The 18,189-nt window shown below is 42.2% G+C and overlaps 1 protein-coding gene across 5 annotated transcripts in view; it reads right to left on the bottom strand.

Moving 5' to 3' along the window:
• Positions 1-6,188: 6,188 nt before the first annotated feature.
• Positions 6,189-18,189, bottom strand: part of GAS7 (growth arrest specific 7) — a 218,120-nt gene continuing 206,119 nt past the window's right edge. For all 5 annotated transcript variants that reach the window (XM_054047789.1, XM_054047791.1, XM_054047790.1 and 2 more), the window contains one exon: positions 6,189-15,131. In XM_054047789.1, the coding sequence (XP_053903764.1) occupies positions 15,018-15,131 (114 nt within the window). In that variant the 3' untranslated portion in view covers positions 6,189-15,017. The remainder of the gene's footprint in view (positions 15,132-18,189) is intronic.

Here is an 18,189-nt window from a genome sequence, read left to right as displayed (position 1 = left end):
CCAGTCCTGCTCCCCTCTGTCTCATCCCCTCCAGACCCTGTCCCTCTCCCCAACCCCCCAACCCTCCCCAGCCCAGCCCCATTGTCTCCCCCGCCCCGCCCCACCCCACTCTACACAGCTCTCTCTACTCTGTCCCATTCATGCTCCCCTCAGCCCCTACCCTACTCCCCTCATCTCCGTCTTGTCCCATCCCCCTCAGCCCCCCCCCCCCCCCAGTCCCAGTCCTGTCCCCCTCAGTTCCTCCACCCTGCTTCCCCCGGTCCATCTCCACACACCCACCGACTCCCTCGACCTCCCTCCCCCCAATCCCACTGCCTTGACCCACCTCCGTCCCACTCAGGACATGCATGAAAAAGAAGCAATGGGCTTAAATTGTAGCAAGAGAGATTTAGGTTAAGACATTAGGAAAAACTTCCTAACTGTAAAGGTAGTTAAGCACTGGACAAATTACCTAGAGAGGTTATGGAATAGCAGTCATTGGAGTTTTTTAAGAGGTTAGACAAACACCTGTCAAGGATAGTCTAGTTGTTATTACTCAGTCCTGCCTCAGTGCAGGGGTTTGACTAGATGACCTGTTGTCCCTTCCAGTCCTACATTTCTGTGATTCACACTGAATTGCCTTGTGCCACTGTCTAGTAGTAGTGGCACACAGTTCTCTGACAGGCAGGTTTATAAAATTGTAGTTAATATACAGTTTAGAGTATAGCAATTTTAAAGCTCTGCATGTTCAGACCAACTGAGCTGAAAATTGTGATCTTGTATTCAAAACTATTAAGATGTGGGCTGAAATAAAATCAGCATGAATTGCTCAACAATATCAATGGAATCAGCATTGCGCTGCTATATATTGTAAAACATTACTGTGAAATCTTGCAAGTATTACATAGCACGCCGCTTTGCCCAAGTGGTAACTAAGCATAACATTTTTCTGTTTCAACATTCTTAACTTGTATCCCTCCTAGAAGTTTTTTTTTTCAAACACTGAATGCTGCTAAGTTATGAGTTTTAACAGTTTTTTTCTTTTAAACCACAGCACTGAATGTTATTCTAAAATTGTTTTCCAAATATTCTTAAACTCCCAGTTTATCCCTGCTGATGTTCATTGTGAAAAGTATTGCAGGTCTAATAATAATATTTGGCACTTTTGTAATTCACTGTCCAACATGTGTTTTGTGCCCTCCTCTGGTGGATTTTTAGAGGATAACTGTATAGCTACCAGCTAAGGGAGTTATATCTTGAACTCAGGTAGTAGAAGCTCAGGCTTTTAAGTCTGGATGGCTCGGGTTCAATCTTTGGTGACTAGCTATGATGGAGGTTGCTACACTTATAATCCCTTTAATCAGAAGTTCTGAATATGCTTTGTTGTGGGCAGAACTAGCCTATAGTTCAGCAACCGAAAATGTAGAATGGGAAGTGTTGAAATGTTGGGAAGCCTTATAATTTTGCCAATCTGGAATGAACATCCCATCTGAGGGATGGGGGCAGGGAGAGAGGAGAGTGAGACAGGACCAGGAAACTGGGACAAGGAATCCAGAGCGGTAGTGGGGGGCAGTTGAAATCAGATGAGGAGCTGGGGCGGGTTAGACAGCAATAGGATAGACATAGACTGGAGGGGATGGGGAAGAAGGGTCTTTGACTACTAGAGACCACTCCGTTCTCCGAACATTTGATTCGCGGGAAGCAGGGGAGGGGGAAGAGTAGGGGGCGGAGCGTTCAGGGGAGGGTGTGGAGTCGGGGCGGGGACTTTGGGGAAGGGGCAGAGTTGGGGCGGGGAAGGGGCGGAGTTGGGGCAGAGCTGGGGCCCCTTGGAGTGTCCTCTTTTTCCAGGACTGCAATATGGTAACCCTAGGCTGTGGCCAAAGACAGACAATACCACACATCACGGACGACGGCCCTCTGGCCACATTTGATATTTGCACTTATGGAGCAACTTCCATTCAAGAATCTCAAAGACCTTTATAAACATCAGGGCCAAACCCTATGATCAGTTAGTTGTTATTCAGGGCTTGTCTACACATATAGTTTGCAGCAAGAGGGGGTGTAAATCTACCTGCTGCCCATTAAATGGCCATGTGGACCCTGCTGCTGCACAGAAACTGGTCCCTAGTGCATTTTAATTATTCTAGTTTCAAAGTGCACTAGAGAACTTACAGTGCACAGCAGTAGAGTCAGCAGCATTAATGGACAGTTAGGGCATGGCAGGCTAGTGTGGGGTAGAGTTACATGTGCTGAAAACTAAGTGTTCATGTGGATAAGCCCTCAGTTAAAATAGAAGCCTGTATAAGAAAAAGACCCCAAAATCGGGACATCTGGTCCAATTTCTACTGATGAAAGAGACAACCTTGCAAGGTGCACAGAGCTCTTCTGTAATACAGATAAATAAAATGAAGTACAGAGAGATAATGGGACAACATTCAGAATGAAAGGCCCATGGTCTATACACATTTCTTTGGTATGTGCTTTTACTACAACAGCATGTGCAAACTAGTCATTTATGAATACAATTAGGTGTTCAACTGTATTTGGACCAATTTGAGCCTGCAAAGTCCCTCTTGTGCCTGTAATTATAGATATGCAAAAGTCTGTACTTTTTACTTTGAGACTATGACCCAAAATGGTTTACACAAGCAGTGTGAGCGCTCTTCCCATGCCTGTGCCTCTGCCACAGCAACATCCTTTCCTGCCCCTCCTCCCCATGAAAGAGATGTTCCAAAAAGTGACCTCATAGTAGGGAAAAGATACTGAGGCCTGAAACTCTGAGCAGAACGTGTCAAATGTTCATGTCATCTGAGGAGACAGCTCACACTGGAGAGGTCAGCTAGGATACATGTAAACAACTGACAACTAAAGGACAGTTTAGGTCTTAAAGAAACAAGTTGTTTAAACTGATGTAGTGTTAATATATTTGTTGGGTCTAAAACAAGTCATAGCTCTGTATATAAAAGGGTATAATTTATGTAGTACCTTCAGAAGGGTTGAGTGTTTGGTTTTCTATATTAGACATCAGGAAATGAAAATAAAATTGAAGTTGAAAGTTCATGTCCTCTCTCCATAGCAACTTGTGTAAGTAAAATCATTACAAACAGGAGCGCATGAATTTTGGCTGGTTCAGCAGAAATGTTTGTCTTTCGTGTAAATATTTCAGTAGGACCAGTTTATAAAACTTATTTTTTATTTGTAGAATGTCTGAGACAGCAATTTAGAAAAGCGGAAGGTGACATTAGTGTTTCTATGTTTTAAGTCATAATTTCTATGGAGTTTCTGATAGGAAAATCTCAACATAGCAGAAGAGCATGACTAACACACAAGATGCCCCTTCTAATTTTTTGGGTGCTCAAATTGGCCATTAGGAACTTAGGACTGGAAGGGACCCCCGAAGTCATCAAGTCCAATCTCTGCTATTGCAGGCAATTCCCACTCCTATTGCATGGCTGCTCCAGAACCTGACTCATCTGATTATTAGAAACTAGAAATAGGACAATGGAGTTGTCGGTTTGCTGGTGTGATGCCCTGTACCCCACATGGTTATGATGTATTTTGTATAACGTACGCCTTGTGTGGTACCATTTGAAAATTCATAATCTACTGCATATTATTATCCTGTTGAAATGTGTATAACAACAATGCACATAAAATTATGAGATTTTGCAATATGAGTGTTACTGAAATGTGTTGTAATTCTGAGTAACACCCATAAGCCAATTTCCCAGAGACAAAGACACACTTGCACGCCAGCCAGGTGCTAAAGATCTATTACCTACTTAATCCGACATTCCCCAGCAAGGGGGCGGGGAAGGTATAAACAAAGTATTTACAATTTAACTGACGGACAGTTGGCAGCTCACATACGCAATAGAACTGCCTGACCCCATGACCCAGCAAAGACTTTTCTAGTACAAAGGGTTAGCATATAAGAAGAGGAAAAAAGGCCTCTGGCCCCCTCTCCTCTCCTTTCCTCTCCATCTCCATGACATCACCTGAAGAACACGGAAGCAGATGCAGGCTGTGAAATGTGTTGCAGCTAATGGTGAGACACCTATTTTGCTTCTAGAACTATTGACTTTGGGAAAGTTTAGGCATTAGATTGCAGTTTTATCTCTTTGTTTCTTTTGTCACCAATTCTGACTTTTATGCCTTATCACTTATAATCACTTAAAATCTATTTTTCTCTAGCTAATAAACTTGTTCTATTATTTTATCTAAACCAGTGTGTTTGATTGAAGTGTTTGGGAAAACGCTACTTGAGATAACAAAGGCTGGTGCATAAACATTACCCTTTGGAATGTCAGGCTATTTATGAGCTTATACTGCCCAGGGGTCTACTGAGCACATTTAAGATGCACATTTCTGGGGTGCCAGGCTGGGACTAAGAATATGCAGATATTGTCCTGTACGTAATTCATGGCTGGCTGGGAGAGCATTCATGTATTCTGCTGGGAGGGATTTTTACATGCTAGTGGCAGTGTGTGAGCAGAGCCTGAAGGAGATTGCTGTTTACCAGCAAAGCAGTGTGAAAGGCATCCCTGGCTGGAGTGTTAAGGGGATACAGCAGTTCAATGGGCCATGTTGCACTCCAGGGAGTGTCACAGCTGGCAAGTTCAAAAAGGTTTCATTCTGGGTCAAACTGGAAACAAAAATTTTCAAAACTTTTGGCAAATTGAAAAGTCATTTCAAAAGAAATACATTTCTATGTATTTGAAAAAAAAAAGAAAAATGTTGAGACAGGTTGAATGACAAGCTGGATGTGACTTGATTTTTTTTTTTTTTTTGCTTTGTTTTTGGGCTTTTTAACAACAGCAAAGGAGACCTACATTCACTGAATGGCCAGAAAAAGAGGTGGGGATGGAGGTTTCTTCTTGATAGCTTTTAGCCCATTGGTTGCAGAACTTACCTTGTTGGAGGGAGACCTGGAGCCAATTCCTATCCGTCTGATATGGGAAAGGAACTTGAACTTAAGTATCCCACATTGCAGAAGAGTATCCTAGCCATTGGGGTATGGGATAATCTAATACAGCACTTCATTATGAATCACACAATATGAATGACGAATATTTACTCAGCCAAGGCTGAAAAAAAAGAATGACTCTATAGCCTGGTGTTAAGGGCATTCACCTATGAGCTATGAGACCCAAGTTCAAGTATCTGCTTCCATGACGCTAATTATTTTTAAAAAGTTGAACAGCCTCAACAGGTGTGATTGAGATAGACCCTTGTGAAGCTAGACTGTCCCATAGGTTAGTAGCTAGGGCATTCTCCTGAACTGTAGGAAACCCACGTTGAAATCTCTTCTGCGAACCTGGATCCCCCACATCCAAGGTGAGTGCCCTAACAATTGGGCTAGAAGTTATAAGAAGAACACTACTGCCTCCTCCAGCGGTTTTGTGACTCTAGCCCAAAAAATCAAAATGCTTTAGTAATGTCAAAACAAAAATTATTCATTTTGCTATTACTGAAACATTTAAATTTTTCAGTTCAGATGAAACTATTTGGTGAACTTGACACAAATTCACGAATAGTTTTCGGTCAACCAAAACTGCATATTTCAGCAAATAAACTACTCACCACTTTTTTTTGCCAAGGTCTATTAGAAACCTTCTAATTTTCAACCTAAATGTATTCATGAGCAGATTATCCCCATTTATTCTTGGGCCAACTCTGTCCATTAGCGTAAATAGCCCTTCACCCTCCCTGGTGTTTACCCCCTCCCCAGATGTATTTATAGACAGCAATCAGATCTCCTCTCAGCCTTCATTTTGCTAGGATAAACAACTTACATGCTTTTTCTCACAAAATAGATTCACCATCCTGATACCTCTTCTCTGCACCTATTCCAGTTTGAACTAATCTTTCTTGAACAAGGGTGACCAAAATTGTACACGGTATTCCAGAAGAGGTCTCACCAAGGTGAGTCTATTTTTACTGGATATACCTTGCCTGATACATCCTAGGATTGCATTTGCGTTTTTCACAGCTGCATCACATTGATGGTTCATAGTCATCCTATAATCAACTAATACAACCAGGTCTTTCTCCTCCTTTGTCACTTTCAACTGATGAGCCCCATCATATAGCAGAAATTCTTTGGAGCAGCAGGTGGAGGAGATACAGCCACGTGTGTAATTGTTATGACAGTGTGCTTTTAATTTAAAACATCAATTTGGTAAATATAACACCACGGTCAGCCGATGTATCTCTGTACAATTTATTTTACAAAGGATGAGATGAAGCACTGAGGTGCATACACACTCATGAATAATGCAGGAAAATACAGTTAAACTTTTTGCAAGACAGAAAAATTATGTATAGCAAATGCTTTCAACACTTAAGAACCAGATCCACAGCTGGTGTAAATCAGCACCGCCCTATTAACTTCAGTGGAGCTATGCCAATTAACCCAGCTAAGGTCCTTAAACCTCTTGAGCATTCAATTCTTCAGCCAAAATGATTCCATCATATGTTTTTATGGGACAATGACCACATTACAATTTACACACTGATCAAAGATTTACTATTGTTATTCAGATACAGATCTTATGTTACATAAGTTATTTAAGGGTCTATTCAGACAATATTTGTGGAAAGATATAAAATTTTGATTAAACACATTTAAAAAAGAGGTCATTAGTACTGGCAAAAGACAATTGTTACTTTAAAAATTTAGTCAGTATTTAGCAAAAGGACCATATAGGCAACTTCATTTGATTAGAAAACTGCTTTAGAACATGGCTCACCACTGATCTGATCTGCTTTTGAACAACTGCAGTTAGACTGTCTGCCAAACTACTCACTGCATTTCCCACCTTCTTTTGGACTGTTGAAACAAAGAAAGCAATTTTAAAAAGAGGAGATTCCATTTGTCTGATATTGCCACCTGCTCTGTCCAGAACAGACTGATACTGTTGCTCTTAGATGCTGTTCTCTCTGTGTATGACCAAGTGAATGGAAATTGGCCAAACCCCCAAGGCAGCTTTAAAAATCGCAGCCCTAGTACCCATTACTCCGAAGGAGTAAGTCTCAGGACAAACCTTCCTAAATCCAAATGACTAGACAGTGACGTCTTGCAAACCTGAGTACCCCAAGAAATACTCTTCAAACGCCAGTCCCAGTCCTCAGCCAATACACATGGTGACCCCACTCCCATGCTGAGTCACTTTGCCACAGTGACAGCCCCAGAGGGACGAGTCCTCATTTACAGGGACCTCATCAGAAAACAGCATTTGCTTGGGTCCAGTGTGGCCTTTATTCAGACCCATTATGTGACGTTTGCAGCTTGTTTCAATGGCACCCCTGTATAGAAGGCTCCTTTGTTGGAAGATTAGCGTAGGAGGTTGTTCTGAATGCCCTTTAGGAGAGGGTCATTTCTCTTTGAGTGGCATGAAGGACTCTACCCTTCCAAGGCAAGTGTGACAAAGCTCCTGATCATGTGAAAAGCTGAATGACCTCAACTTCCACTGAAATGAATGTGCACTAGAAAGCTCATCGGATCCCTCCCAAAACAAGGAATAGACCCAACAAAGAGCAGCGGAGAAGGAAGCAGAGGCTGGTGCAAGACGAAGAGGCAGTGGATGGGCCTTCTCTTTAGCATGACTAGAGTTTGCTATCCCCTCAATTTCAGTGGCAAGCATTTTTGATGTCCATACTTGACATTAATAATCAGTGAGGTAACATCAAATGGGTTTGGGTCTGCACTGAGTGACAGTATGGGAGCATCAAAGGGGAACTGAGAAAGCTGCCGAGGTCTGTACACTGGCTGCTCCTGAGCTGTGGAAGTTCATGAGGTGGGTCTATGCATTTTTATACTTGTGTAACTGTAGCAGGTACAATTGAAAGAGGCACTTAGAATTTGGGGGAGTTACTAATTGTATTTTTGTGGAATTGCAGTTGAGGTTCAAACCATTGTTCAGTTACCTAAGAAATCTGCAGAAATGAAACCAATTTGCTCAAATTGTATTCCTGGAAGCTCAGGGAATCTGAACATAGTAACTGGTAGGCTTTGTCTGCATTCCTACTGAGTTTGTCTTTCATACCATATTTTAAAAATAGTCCAACTTAATATAAGTTGAGGGAATTTATATTTGCACATCTCTGTTTCAAATCCGAGTAAATATTTTCTCTGTTTCTTATGCTATTGACCTGAAATGTTATTTAAAAGGTCTTTACAAGACTTTAGTAATGTACGCATATTAGAATCATATCTTTAGACAGGCACAAAAGGATTCTGCCTTGTGGAGTGCATGGGATTAAAAATTAGAAATCAAACTATGCCAAGTGTTGGTCCCATTGGTGAACAGACTTGGAAGGATTAGTGGAGTCTATGGTGTATAGCCCAAAAAGGCGTAATTGCACTTCCAACCACTGGAGCTTGAAGCATAGTTTGAGCACCAGTCACTTTTAGAAATGTATCCAAGAAGCATGACATCTTGTTCTGAACATTAGTGCAATATAAACATGACAGTGACATCTGAAAATCTAAACTGAAGAACAAGATGCTTGGAAACAGATAAAGCTCTGGTGGAAATGTGTCTAAAATAACAATTAGGAGCTGAGCATTCAGAAACAGAAATCACATACCTTTATGGATAAGATCTACTTTAAAACATGACGTAATGACCATTGCACAGATAGCAGGTGTGCAGAAGAAATCCCCAAAGAAAAGACATGCAAATGAAAAAGAACGTGTCCTCATTATGTCAGAGAAAGAATGCATGTGCTCCCAAGTCTTGGAGGATGCCTGGGGTAGGGTTTGTGTATGTGGGACCCTGAGTCATGTGGTGGCCTGGTGTGATTCTGGACATCACCGCCCTCCCAGGAACCTGGGAAATCTTTGGACATGACTTGGGTGTTGCCATACATTAGTATCCTGATGAACCCTTGAGAAGTGACCAGGGAATCACTATATTACTGAGTATCAGGCAAGCCAGTTCACATGCCATGGTGAAAAGGAGCTGGAACAACAGTAGGGTATTTCTCTATGGGTACATTATGGATCTTGTACAGTTTGAATTCTTTACAGCATTGTTTTGGCCACAATTTCATTCATAATTAGTAGCAGAACTGGTGTTTTTGTACTGGGGTGGGAAGACATCTGCTGGTGACTTGAAAGGTCACAATTTTTTATTTAAATGGAAGCCTTAATTAGGACCAAGTCCTTATTTAGGCACCTAGATCAGTAGTTTGATTTCCAAAGATTCTCTTTGCCTATTACCTCCCATTTACTTCCAAGAGAGTTGTAAATGCTCAGCACTTCTGGAGAGCAGGCCATGTATTTCTATATGTGGACCGAGGAGTCCAATTTACCCATTTTTTAAAACCTTGCTGAAATGCAGAGGTTGGGTAGTACCCTTCTCAGTCTGAGCAGTTATTACTAGTGCTAGTTTGAATCCATTGACCTAACCTTCTCTAAAAGCTTTAGTCAGAATTCCCATTGAAAATATCGGAAACATTGTTAAAATAGGGTGTTGGGAATGTAACTTTCTGCCAGAGAATAGTTAAGCACACCGGTAACACTGTTGTGTAGGAAATATGCAAATGGAAAAAAGCAACAAAGCAGTGTGAAACTGCACAGCAAAGTGAAACACAATGAGACAATAACCCCATGAGCAAGCAAACATTTTCCTCTTTTATACGCTGCAATGGAGAAGGTTTGCTTCTAGTGCTCATTGCAAACAAAGTTACAGCTGTTCCAGGGAAGCTGCTCCAGATGTGCACTCAGGCAAAGTTGTATATGAGAAAATTACTTTGGTAGGAGAAAACAGCTATTTTAATAGGATTTTGTTCCATGACTTCATGACTTTTTTAGAATAACTCACTTGTCTTGAAAAATGCAGCCTCCAGAGCTCTCAGGCTGTCACAATCACCGACCCAGTGTTCCTAAGGGTGAGTTCTCGCAGGCTTACAGCAACCTGAGCGCTGAGTGGCTGCACAGAAATGCTGGCTATGGAGCTGAGAGCTTTTAGAGCAGGTTGGGAATCTTTCAGCAGCCTTGTTTGGTACTCTTCATCTGTGAGAACAGCAGGGGGCTTGTCAGTCACTGAAGAGGCAGATCTGACTTCTTTGTTAAAGCCAGGGCTTAGCACATCCACCTAGCAATGAACTGGAAACAGCAAATGGGTTGGTTCCAGAAGGAATTCAAAGAGTGAGAAAGATAGGCCTTAAAAAGATGGTTTGTTTTAAGTAAGATACATCAATAAATGGCTGCCCAAAAATACATGGCAGGCTGGTGTATGAAGACCGAAAAGGCTACGTGTGTGTGACATGCAAACTGTTTTGCATCCTGTGGTAGAATGTGAAGGACTCAGACAAGCTCAGTTTGCTGACAACATCAAGAAGTTAAAATGGGTAGATTACGCTGCAGTTGTGAGGGGAAAGGAAGTGTCTGAGGCTATGGAGGGAGAAGATGTGAATGAGATTGAACAATGTGGGAGAAATGAAGAGGAGCATACAAAGCCATTCAACCTAGACAATGGTAATAAATATTCCACCTTTAGTGAGCTAGAGGACAAACAAGCTGAGAAGAGTGGCTACTGAAAACCCAAGACTGACAGTCAGCTGGATACAAGAGGCTGGGGACCCACCGCTGAGGGATGTGGCTCAGAATACCTGCATTTGTTTCAGATTTAGCTAAAAGAACAGTATATCACCTCTGGGGTGAAAAACAAGGCACGTGACAAAGAGCATCCTGAGAAATGCTGGGAAATTCTCACTAATTGTCCTTTATGTGGAAACAAATACACAAATCATAAACTGGAGATCTTCTAGTTCCAACAGTAAAACTTCTTTGGAGTCTCTTTAAATTAAACATGACAATTTTCTAACACAAAAAAGTATTGCTGTCCTCATTCTGACTCGAAGATTAATTTATTACTGACATAAAAAGTGCTAGTTATCATGATCTGCCTGAAATATTTATGAGCAAAAATAATACAATCCCAACTAGTAATATGTATATATACTTAGCATTTTAAATAGGCCAGTTTCCAAAAGGTAAATTAATTATGAGCAAAACTGATTGGGAATAAAAAACTTAAATAGAAATGTATGCATTAAAATAGTTACTCATTTAAGAATGCTTTACTACATGTCCCAAAGTCCACAATTCTTCAGTCATGAGAAAAGGCTGTTCAGTTAAAAAGCAAACAAAAACAAATACCCATAAAACCCTTCACTAGCTTAAGAAGGGATGTGAAACAGGAAAAAAAATGATGAATAAAAAAGGGGAAATTGATAATAATAAATATAAATTAAAGTTAAGAAATGCAGGTAATTGATAAGAGAAGCTAAAGGTATTACCAAAAAAATCTATGGTCAATATGGTTAGAATAATTTTAATTTATTTATGTCCAGTGATGTAGGTTTCATTACTAGATAGAGTACTAAAATAGTCAGTAATGATGCAGAAAAGGCAGAAGTGTTCAATAAATATTTATGTCCTGCATTTGGAATGAAGTTGGATTATGTAGTTATTTATTTATATAATTATGGTGAAACACTTTCTGTTTCAACAGTAACTAAAACAAATGTTGCACAAAATCTGCAAAATCTGCAAAACTGATCATTTGCTTGCAAAAGTTTTAAAAGAGTTGGCTGAAGAGTTCTCCAAATTATTCATTTTAATTTGTACTAAAGCTTGGAAACTGGGATAGTACAAGAGGTCTGGAAGAAAGCCACTGTTGTGCTAATAGACAACATTTTCAAATTTACCTGCAGTAAGACTTAGGTTCCTAAATGCCAGAGTTTTTTGGCTTTTGGAAATTGTACTTTTGAAATTGTACTTTTGAAAACATTACCTTACATTTTATTGACTTTTCCAGTGCCTGTCATCTAAAGTGCTCAGTAAAGGTAACAGAAGGACACATCACTAAAGCAGAAAACCAATGTAATAATAATCAAACCAAACAGTTGATGAGGATGGGGAGTGATCAGAGAAACAGCAGGAAAGGCAGGTCATCACAATGTGATGTACCCATTAGAGCAGCAAGGCAAGTCAGACGAACTGGGTTCTAGTCTAGCCAGTGCTCAGAATGTGCAGTGGTGTATCTCCAGGAAATAGCATTTCTAAATAGTGAGACAGGTGGCTGAGGGGCACACATTTTTAACACCATCTAGGGAAAACTTCTCTCTGATTGACTGTCTGGCCCCATTTGTCTGCCTCCTGGGGAAGAGCAGCCAATCACGGCTGCTGCAGGAAGCAGGCAATTCTCTCCCCCACCCCTCAGGAGTTGACACCTTTCTCACAGGCAAGGAAGGAGCAGAAAGCCCAACAACTCACGGTAACAGGGAGATGATTCTGATCAGAGTGCTAAGCTACAGTCCCAGCATGCCGGTGCACTAGCTTTGTAGGCATGATGGAAAGAGGAGAGCTGTAAGGTGGCATTTGAAGGAGGACAGTGTAAAGGCATTGCAGGTTTTTACAGGGTGCTCCTATGCATATTGGGTGGTGTGGGAGAAAGTGTGAAGGTATTTGCTGGGCTAAACAAGCCAAGCTCTTTTAATTTCCTCTAAAATCATCTTTCCATTCCCCTGATCATCCTAATAGCCCTTCTCCAAACCTGTTCCAGTTACCAATGTGATGATCAAGTGGCAGGACCAAAAGAGCCATAACCAAGATTTCTGCTGAATCTAAAAAAGGGAACTTGCAGTCCTGTGCAATGTCAAAAAGGGGTTAACTGCAAAGTTTAACAACAGGAATAATACTGGAGACAAGAAAAAACTGTAATTCAAAGATAATGTCAAACTTACATAGCTATATAACATCGAAGAGCTATAAATATCAAATGGCATTGGTAAGCATTCTGTCCCTAGTTCTGACAGTGCGAAACAGGAACAAATTCAGAGAAAAGCAACAAAATTGGACAAGGGGCTACATTATAAGGACAGGTTAAGGGCCTGATTTTCAAAAGTATTGGGCACCCTCAACTACACTGAAAGTCAGATAGATATGCATGTGCTTGGTGCCTTAGAAAATCTATTTGGCAGAGGAAAATACTTTGAAGAGTTTGCAGCCCCAATGAAGTCTTCTTTGGCTGAAGGTACATATCCACAACTGGTCAATTCAGTCTGTAGTCTAGAAGTACTCATGGATTCCTCGCTAATGTTGACCTCTCTCATCACAACAGCTGTGAGTAATCTCTGTCCCATCCTGGCAGATAAACCTAGCCTCAGTTATTTGTGCCTTTATCACTGCTGGACTACAACAATGTGATATACCTGGGCATGAAACCTTCAGCTGTTTGGAAACTCCAACTAGTGCAAAACACTGCAGTGTCTTCCCTTTGCAATACAGGCTATCGGGAGCCTGTCCTCCTGCTCTACACTGTGACCTTCCCATAGAATTTCAAATCAAGTTCATGGTCTAGGTCCTTATCTTCAAAGCACTGCATGGTCAGGGCCCAAAAAGACCATGTACAGCTCCAAGATGAAGCCCATGGTTATCTACGCTCTTTTGGCACAGTGGAACACTCAACAAAAGAGTCAAGCTTATTTGTGCAGGAGACAGAATTTTCTTTGGGGCCAGTCCAAGACTGTGGAATGAACTCCCCCAGGAAGTAATGACTACTATAACCTCACCACTTTCAAGCTCCAAGTGCAAGGCACATTACTTAGACCTTGCCTTCTCCAATATAAACATGTAGAGACAGGGATATTTAATAAATAAGATTTTTTTTTAAAACTATCAAAACAAGACACTTCACTGCATGATTCTCCTTCTGGGGGAGGATGCGAGAACAAACATGTGACAGATGTGTAGCTGCACTTGTTAATGCACTGCTGGAAAGAGCTCAGATACTAGTGATGAGTGCAGTATAAAAACCTAAACAGAATAGAATAGAATAGAATAGACCTGCTAACTATCTGCAGACATCTGATGGGTGTAAACACCAAGGAAAGCGAGAAAGGGATGGAGAGACAGGGAGTGCATGGGCATCCAAAAGGCTACAAACTAGGAGTTATTTCGAGGAAATTAAACAAAGGCTAATTTAAACTTGGATCCATTTGGTTGGGAAATGACCTCCCAAAGGGAGTGTTAGAAGATCCTGCAGAAAGCAGAGACTGTAAGACATCACACTATATAGGCAGGAATGGACTTGAAGATCAAATTTATTCCATGGTAGGTGTCCTCTTTTTGTCACTTAAGTCAACCAGACAATTAATGAGGTAGCTACAGCACAACCAAGTCCTTCCTGGTAAACAGATGGTGCAAGAGGTCCCTTTCAATCTTACTTTCTATTAGCCTCAAAGAGAAATGGAGATGATAGAGGATCTATATGTCTGAGTGGGATTATAAAACAGGAAGGGCTTGAACAGGTGTCTTTCCTCTGTGGGGTTTTCTCCTAGCCTTTCGCCTTGTTTACTGCTTTGGGGAAAAGCCCGTACCTCCCTGCACTCAGACATACTACCGTAGCAAGGTAGTTGTGCTAAAAAGTATTATACAAAATCAATGTACCCTCACAACACCCCTGTGAGGTAGGTAAGTATTATGAGCCCCTTATTATAAATGGAGGAACCAGAAAAGTTATGTGATGTGCCCAAGGCCATCCAGCTGAGCAGTGGCAGTGCTGGGATCCATGTTCAGGAGCTCCTTGCTTCCAGCATCATAGTCAAATCACTAGTCTGCTTCCATGGCAGAGGCTTGCTGCATGGCTGTTCTTACATTCTACACAAAGAGAGTCATGCAATGGGTGTAGTGCACAGTCACTGAAGAACAGAGCTCTCTCTGTACCAGGAAGCAAAGGCCTTGGTTTCTCCTGGCAGCAGCACATCCCTGGCAGCTGCAAACTTCTGACAGGAAGAACAGACATCTGGCTTCTTAACCCTGGAATGTTGGGAGCTTAAGGCATAGCACAATGGGAACTGATGTGATGATCAAATGTGACAGAGACACTCCCTACAGACAATAAATACAAGGTATCTGGTAGCAGAGCAACCTTTTTGTCGTCCTGTACCTCTTCTGAACCTTTACAGGACCCATTAGCCTGGTTAAACCAGCGAACCCATCACATATCACTAATCAGATCAGTCTATATTTCCATGTCCACAGGTCTGATATCTCCAGTTTTGTGTTCTTGTACCCACAGTTCCCTGTCTTTGGCAGGCTCCACTTTTTGAAGTAACTGATCGACAGGCTCTATTGTCTAAAAAGATCAGAATGAGAAGCAAAGTATCAAAAGCACATATCAGAACACAGAGCAATTCCTGCTGCAAGATCTCCTTGCAACTGAATTAGCTGTGTCACTGTCACAGGAGTAACAGCCTCCTCTCAATTAGCTGGATCCATAAATGGGAGGTCAGACAAAATACAGGCTTTGCAAGAGGAATCATACCATTGGTGAGGCAAGTCCAGTGTATGCTGCATCCAATTCCTAGTGTGACAGTAGGGTTGCCAACTTTGTAATCGCACAAAACCGAACATCCTAGCCCCGCCCCTGCTATGACACCACGCCCCCTTTCCTCGAGGCTCTGCCCTCTGCTGACTACATTTCCCCTCCCTCGGTGGCTCGCTCTCCCCCATCCTCACTCACTTTCACTGGGCGGGGGTGTGTGTGTGGGGGGGTGAGGGCTCTAACTGGGGGTGTGGGCTCCAGAGTGGGGCCAGAAATGAGGGGTGCGGGGAAGGCTCTGGGCTGGGGGTTGGGGTGCAGGAGGGGGTGAGGGCTCTGTCTGGGGGTGCAGGCTCTGGGATGGGGCTGTGTATGAGGGGTTTGGGGTGTAGGAGGGGGGTCCAGAGGGGTTTCCGGGTTTGGGGGAGACTCAGGGCTGGGGTAGGGGGTTGGGCCTTGGGGTTGGGGAGAACAAAGTTAGTGGAGAAAAAACCTGCCAATTAAAAAAAATCAAACCATTGCTTGAAGACCTCTAGATCTTCATGTGTTTGGGGCAGGAACTTGGCATTTTCAGGGGGATAGTCGTAGGGTCAAAAAAATGTCTTACACTGTCCCCCCAAAAATCTGTCTCAATTTAGCCAAGTTCTAAAATGTGGAAAATCACCATTTGCAGCTGAACTTGTTCAATGACTGCTCAATCTTGTCACATTGTATTGTTTTGGAATGATTGCATGGAACTATTTCCATATGGGTTTCAGGCAAAATACCTGCTCCTGCAAATCAAAACACGCCTTGGTCTATGGCAGGAGCACCTCCTCTCTGTACTGCATGGGGAGTTAAGAATTATTTCCCATATTTTACAGACAGGATAACTAAAGACTAGAACAGTTGTTTCTGGGACAGCTTGGAATAGAACCCCAATTCTTGACCGATACTTCTCACAAAGGAAGTTCTATGTGTTTCATCTTCCTTTCTGTAAAATTCTCTTCTTTGTTTACCATTACAAACTCACTGATAAATGTACGCATCATTTTATACAACAGAACACAGGAATCCTAATTCCCAATCGGCTGATCTAACTACTAGATCACCCATCCCTCCAAGAGCTAGGAATAATTGATTGATAGTATTCTGCTCCTTAGCAAATAGTTGCACATGTGCTGATCCATTTTTCTTAAAACACGTGACCAGCCAGGGAATTCCATACAAAAATTACATTAAAAGAATTGTCAAACAGTTGTAAAATGAAGGACTCCAATCCCAGAATTAAGACTGGCTGTGCAACCTTAGTTTGGCCCATTGTGTGTCTGCATTATGGAAAAGTATTTAATTGCATGATCAGGTACTATTATTTTCACAGGACACCTGCCTCATATGGTGCACGGGATGGATGTTAAGAGGCAGGGCTGTGTAGTGAAGGAGGCTGTCCATAGCAGAAGATAGAAAGGATGCAGTGACTGTGGCAGTGAATTGCAGAAAGGGAAAACAGGAACATGTGTTTAAAGCAGTCTTCCTGGGACTTGTGAAATCTGGGTTCTTTCCTCGGCTCTGCAACAGAGTTCCTATGTGATATTAGGCAAACTACTTAAAATGAAAATTTTCAGAAGTGGCCACTAATTATGTGTTCCTATTTTGTGGGTGACCAGCCTGAGACATCTGAGACCTGATTTGCACTAGTGCTGAGCACTTGCAACTGCAACTGAATTCAATAGCTCAACAACTCAGAAAAACTGATCACCCAATCACGGTGGCACCCAAAATTACTGGGGACTTTTGCAGTTTGAGTTTAATTTCTCTGTGCCTCCTGTCCCCATTCATAAAATGGGGCTACTAGTACTTCCCTGCCTGTGAGGTGTTGTAAAGGTAAATTCATTAATGTTTGTGAGATTGAGATGCTATGGTGATGAGCACCACAGAAAGACCCTGAAGAAATAAAAACTGAGTGTAATGTTTAGATGGTTTGTAGTAATTGAGGCACATGTTGAATACTGAGGATAAACTACATGATCATGCTGTGAATAAAATATGTAGTCATGTAATTAGAGAGTACCATAATGCATATGCACAAGGATCCAAATTAAGGTTGCACAGGCAGCTGTAACTCTGGTATTTCCTAACTTTTAGATGCTTGACTTTTCAACCATAATAACATTCTTTTAAATATTATCATGGGGTGACTGGCCCTTTAAGGAGAGTCACGGCCCAGTTTGCCCAGTGACTGCCTTCTGAAGGTCTATCTGGGAGTAATTCACTGTCCTAGGTGGCTGCTTAGTGGTTAATTAATACACAAGCACCTGGAGCTAATAAAAAAGGCTACCTGAGTTTGGTTGGGGAAGCTGCTCTCAGAGAGAGGGGCTCCTGGAGAGAGGAGCAGTCCCAGAGAAAAGGTTCTCCCAGGGAAGGGACAGGAGCAGCCCAGGAGAATGAACTGGGCATGGGATCTCTTGGGGAGCCACTAGGGACTTACTCAGCAAAGAGCAGCATGGTCGGGGAAGAGTGGCAGCCAGCAGAATGCCCCGCAAAGGCCCACGCCCCAGGCAAGGAATTCAGCGTGCGAGTGCTCCATGGCTAAAGGGCCAGGATGTAAGACTAGTTACACCCAGAGGCAGAGGGTTTCCAGTGGAAGAGCTGACTGAAGATTTTGCTTATGCTTTGTGTGGTTCTTTTCTATTTCATAACAGACCCGCCGAAGAAGGTGCTCTGTGGTTCCCAAAGGCCTGCTTGGACTTGTTTATTGCCTGGGTAAGGGGAAACCAAGGCAGGGCTCACCCATGGCACTAAGCCTGCACGCAGTGGAGAGCGCTGGGACAACCTGCACTATGACAATTATCAATATATGTTATGATGTATATGGCTATGATTGTATGATTTC

The sequence above is a fragment of the Malaclemys terrapin genome, chromosome 13 (assembly GCF_027887155.1).
Source record: "Malaclemys terrapin pileata isolate rMalTer1 chromosome 13, rMalTer1.hap1, whole genome shotgun sequence".
NCBI lineage: Eukaryota > Metazoa > Chordata > Testudines > Emydidae > Malaclemys > Malaclemys terrapin.
Note: the sequence above shows the minus strand (reverse complement) of the source record. Positions and strands in the feature narration are given on the sequence as shown.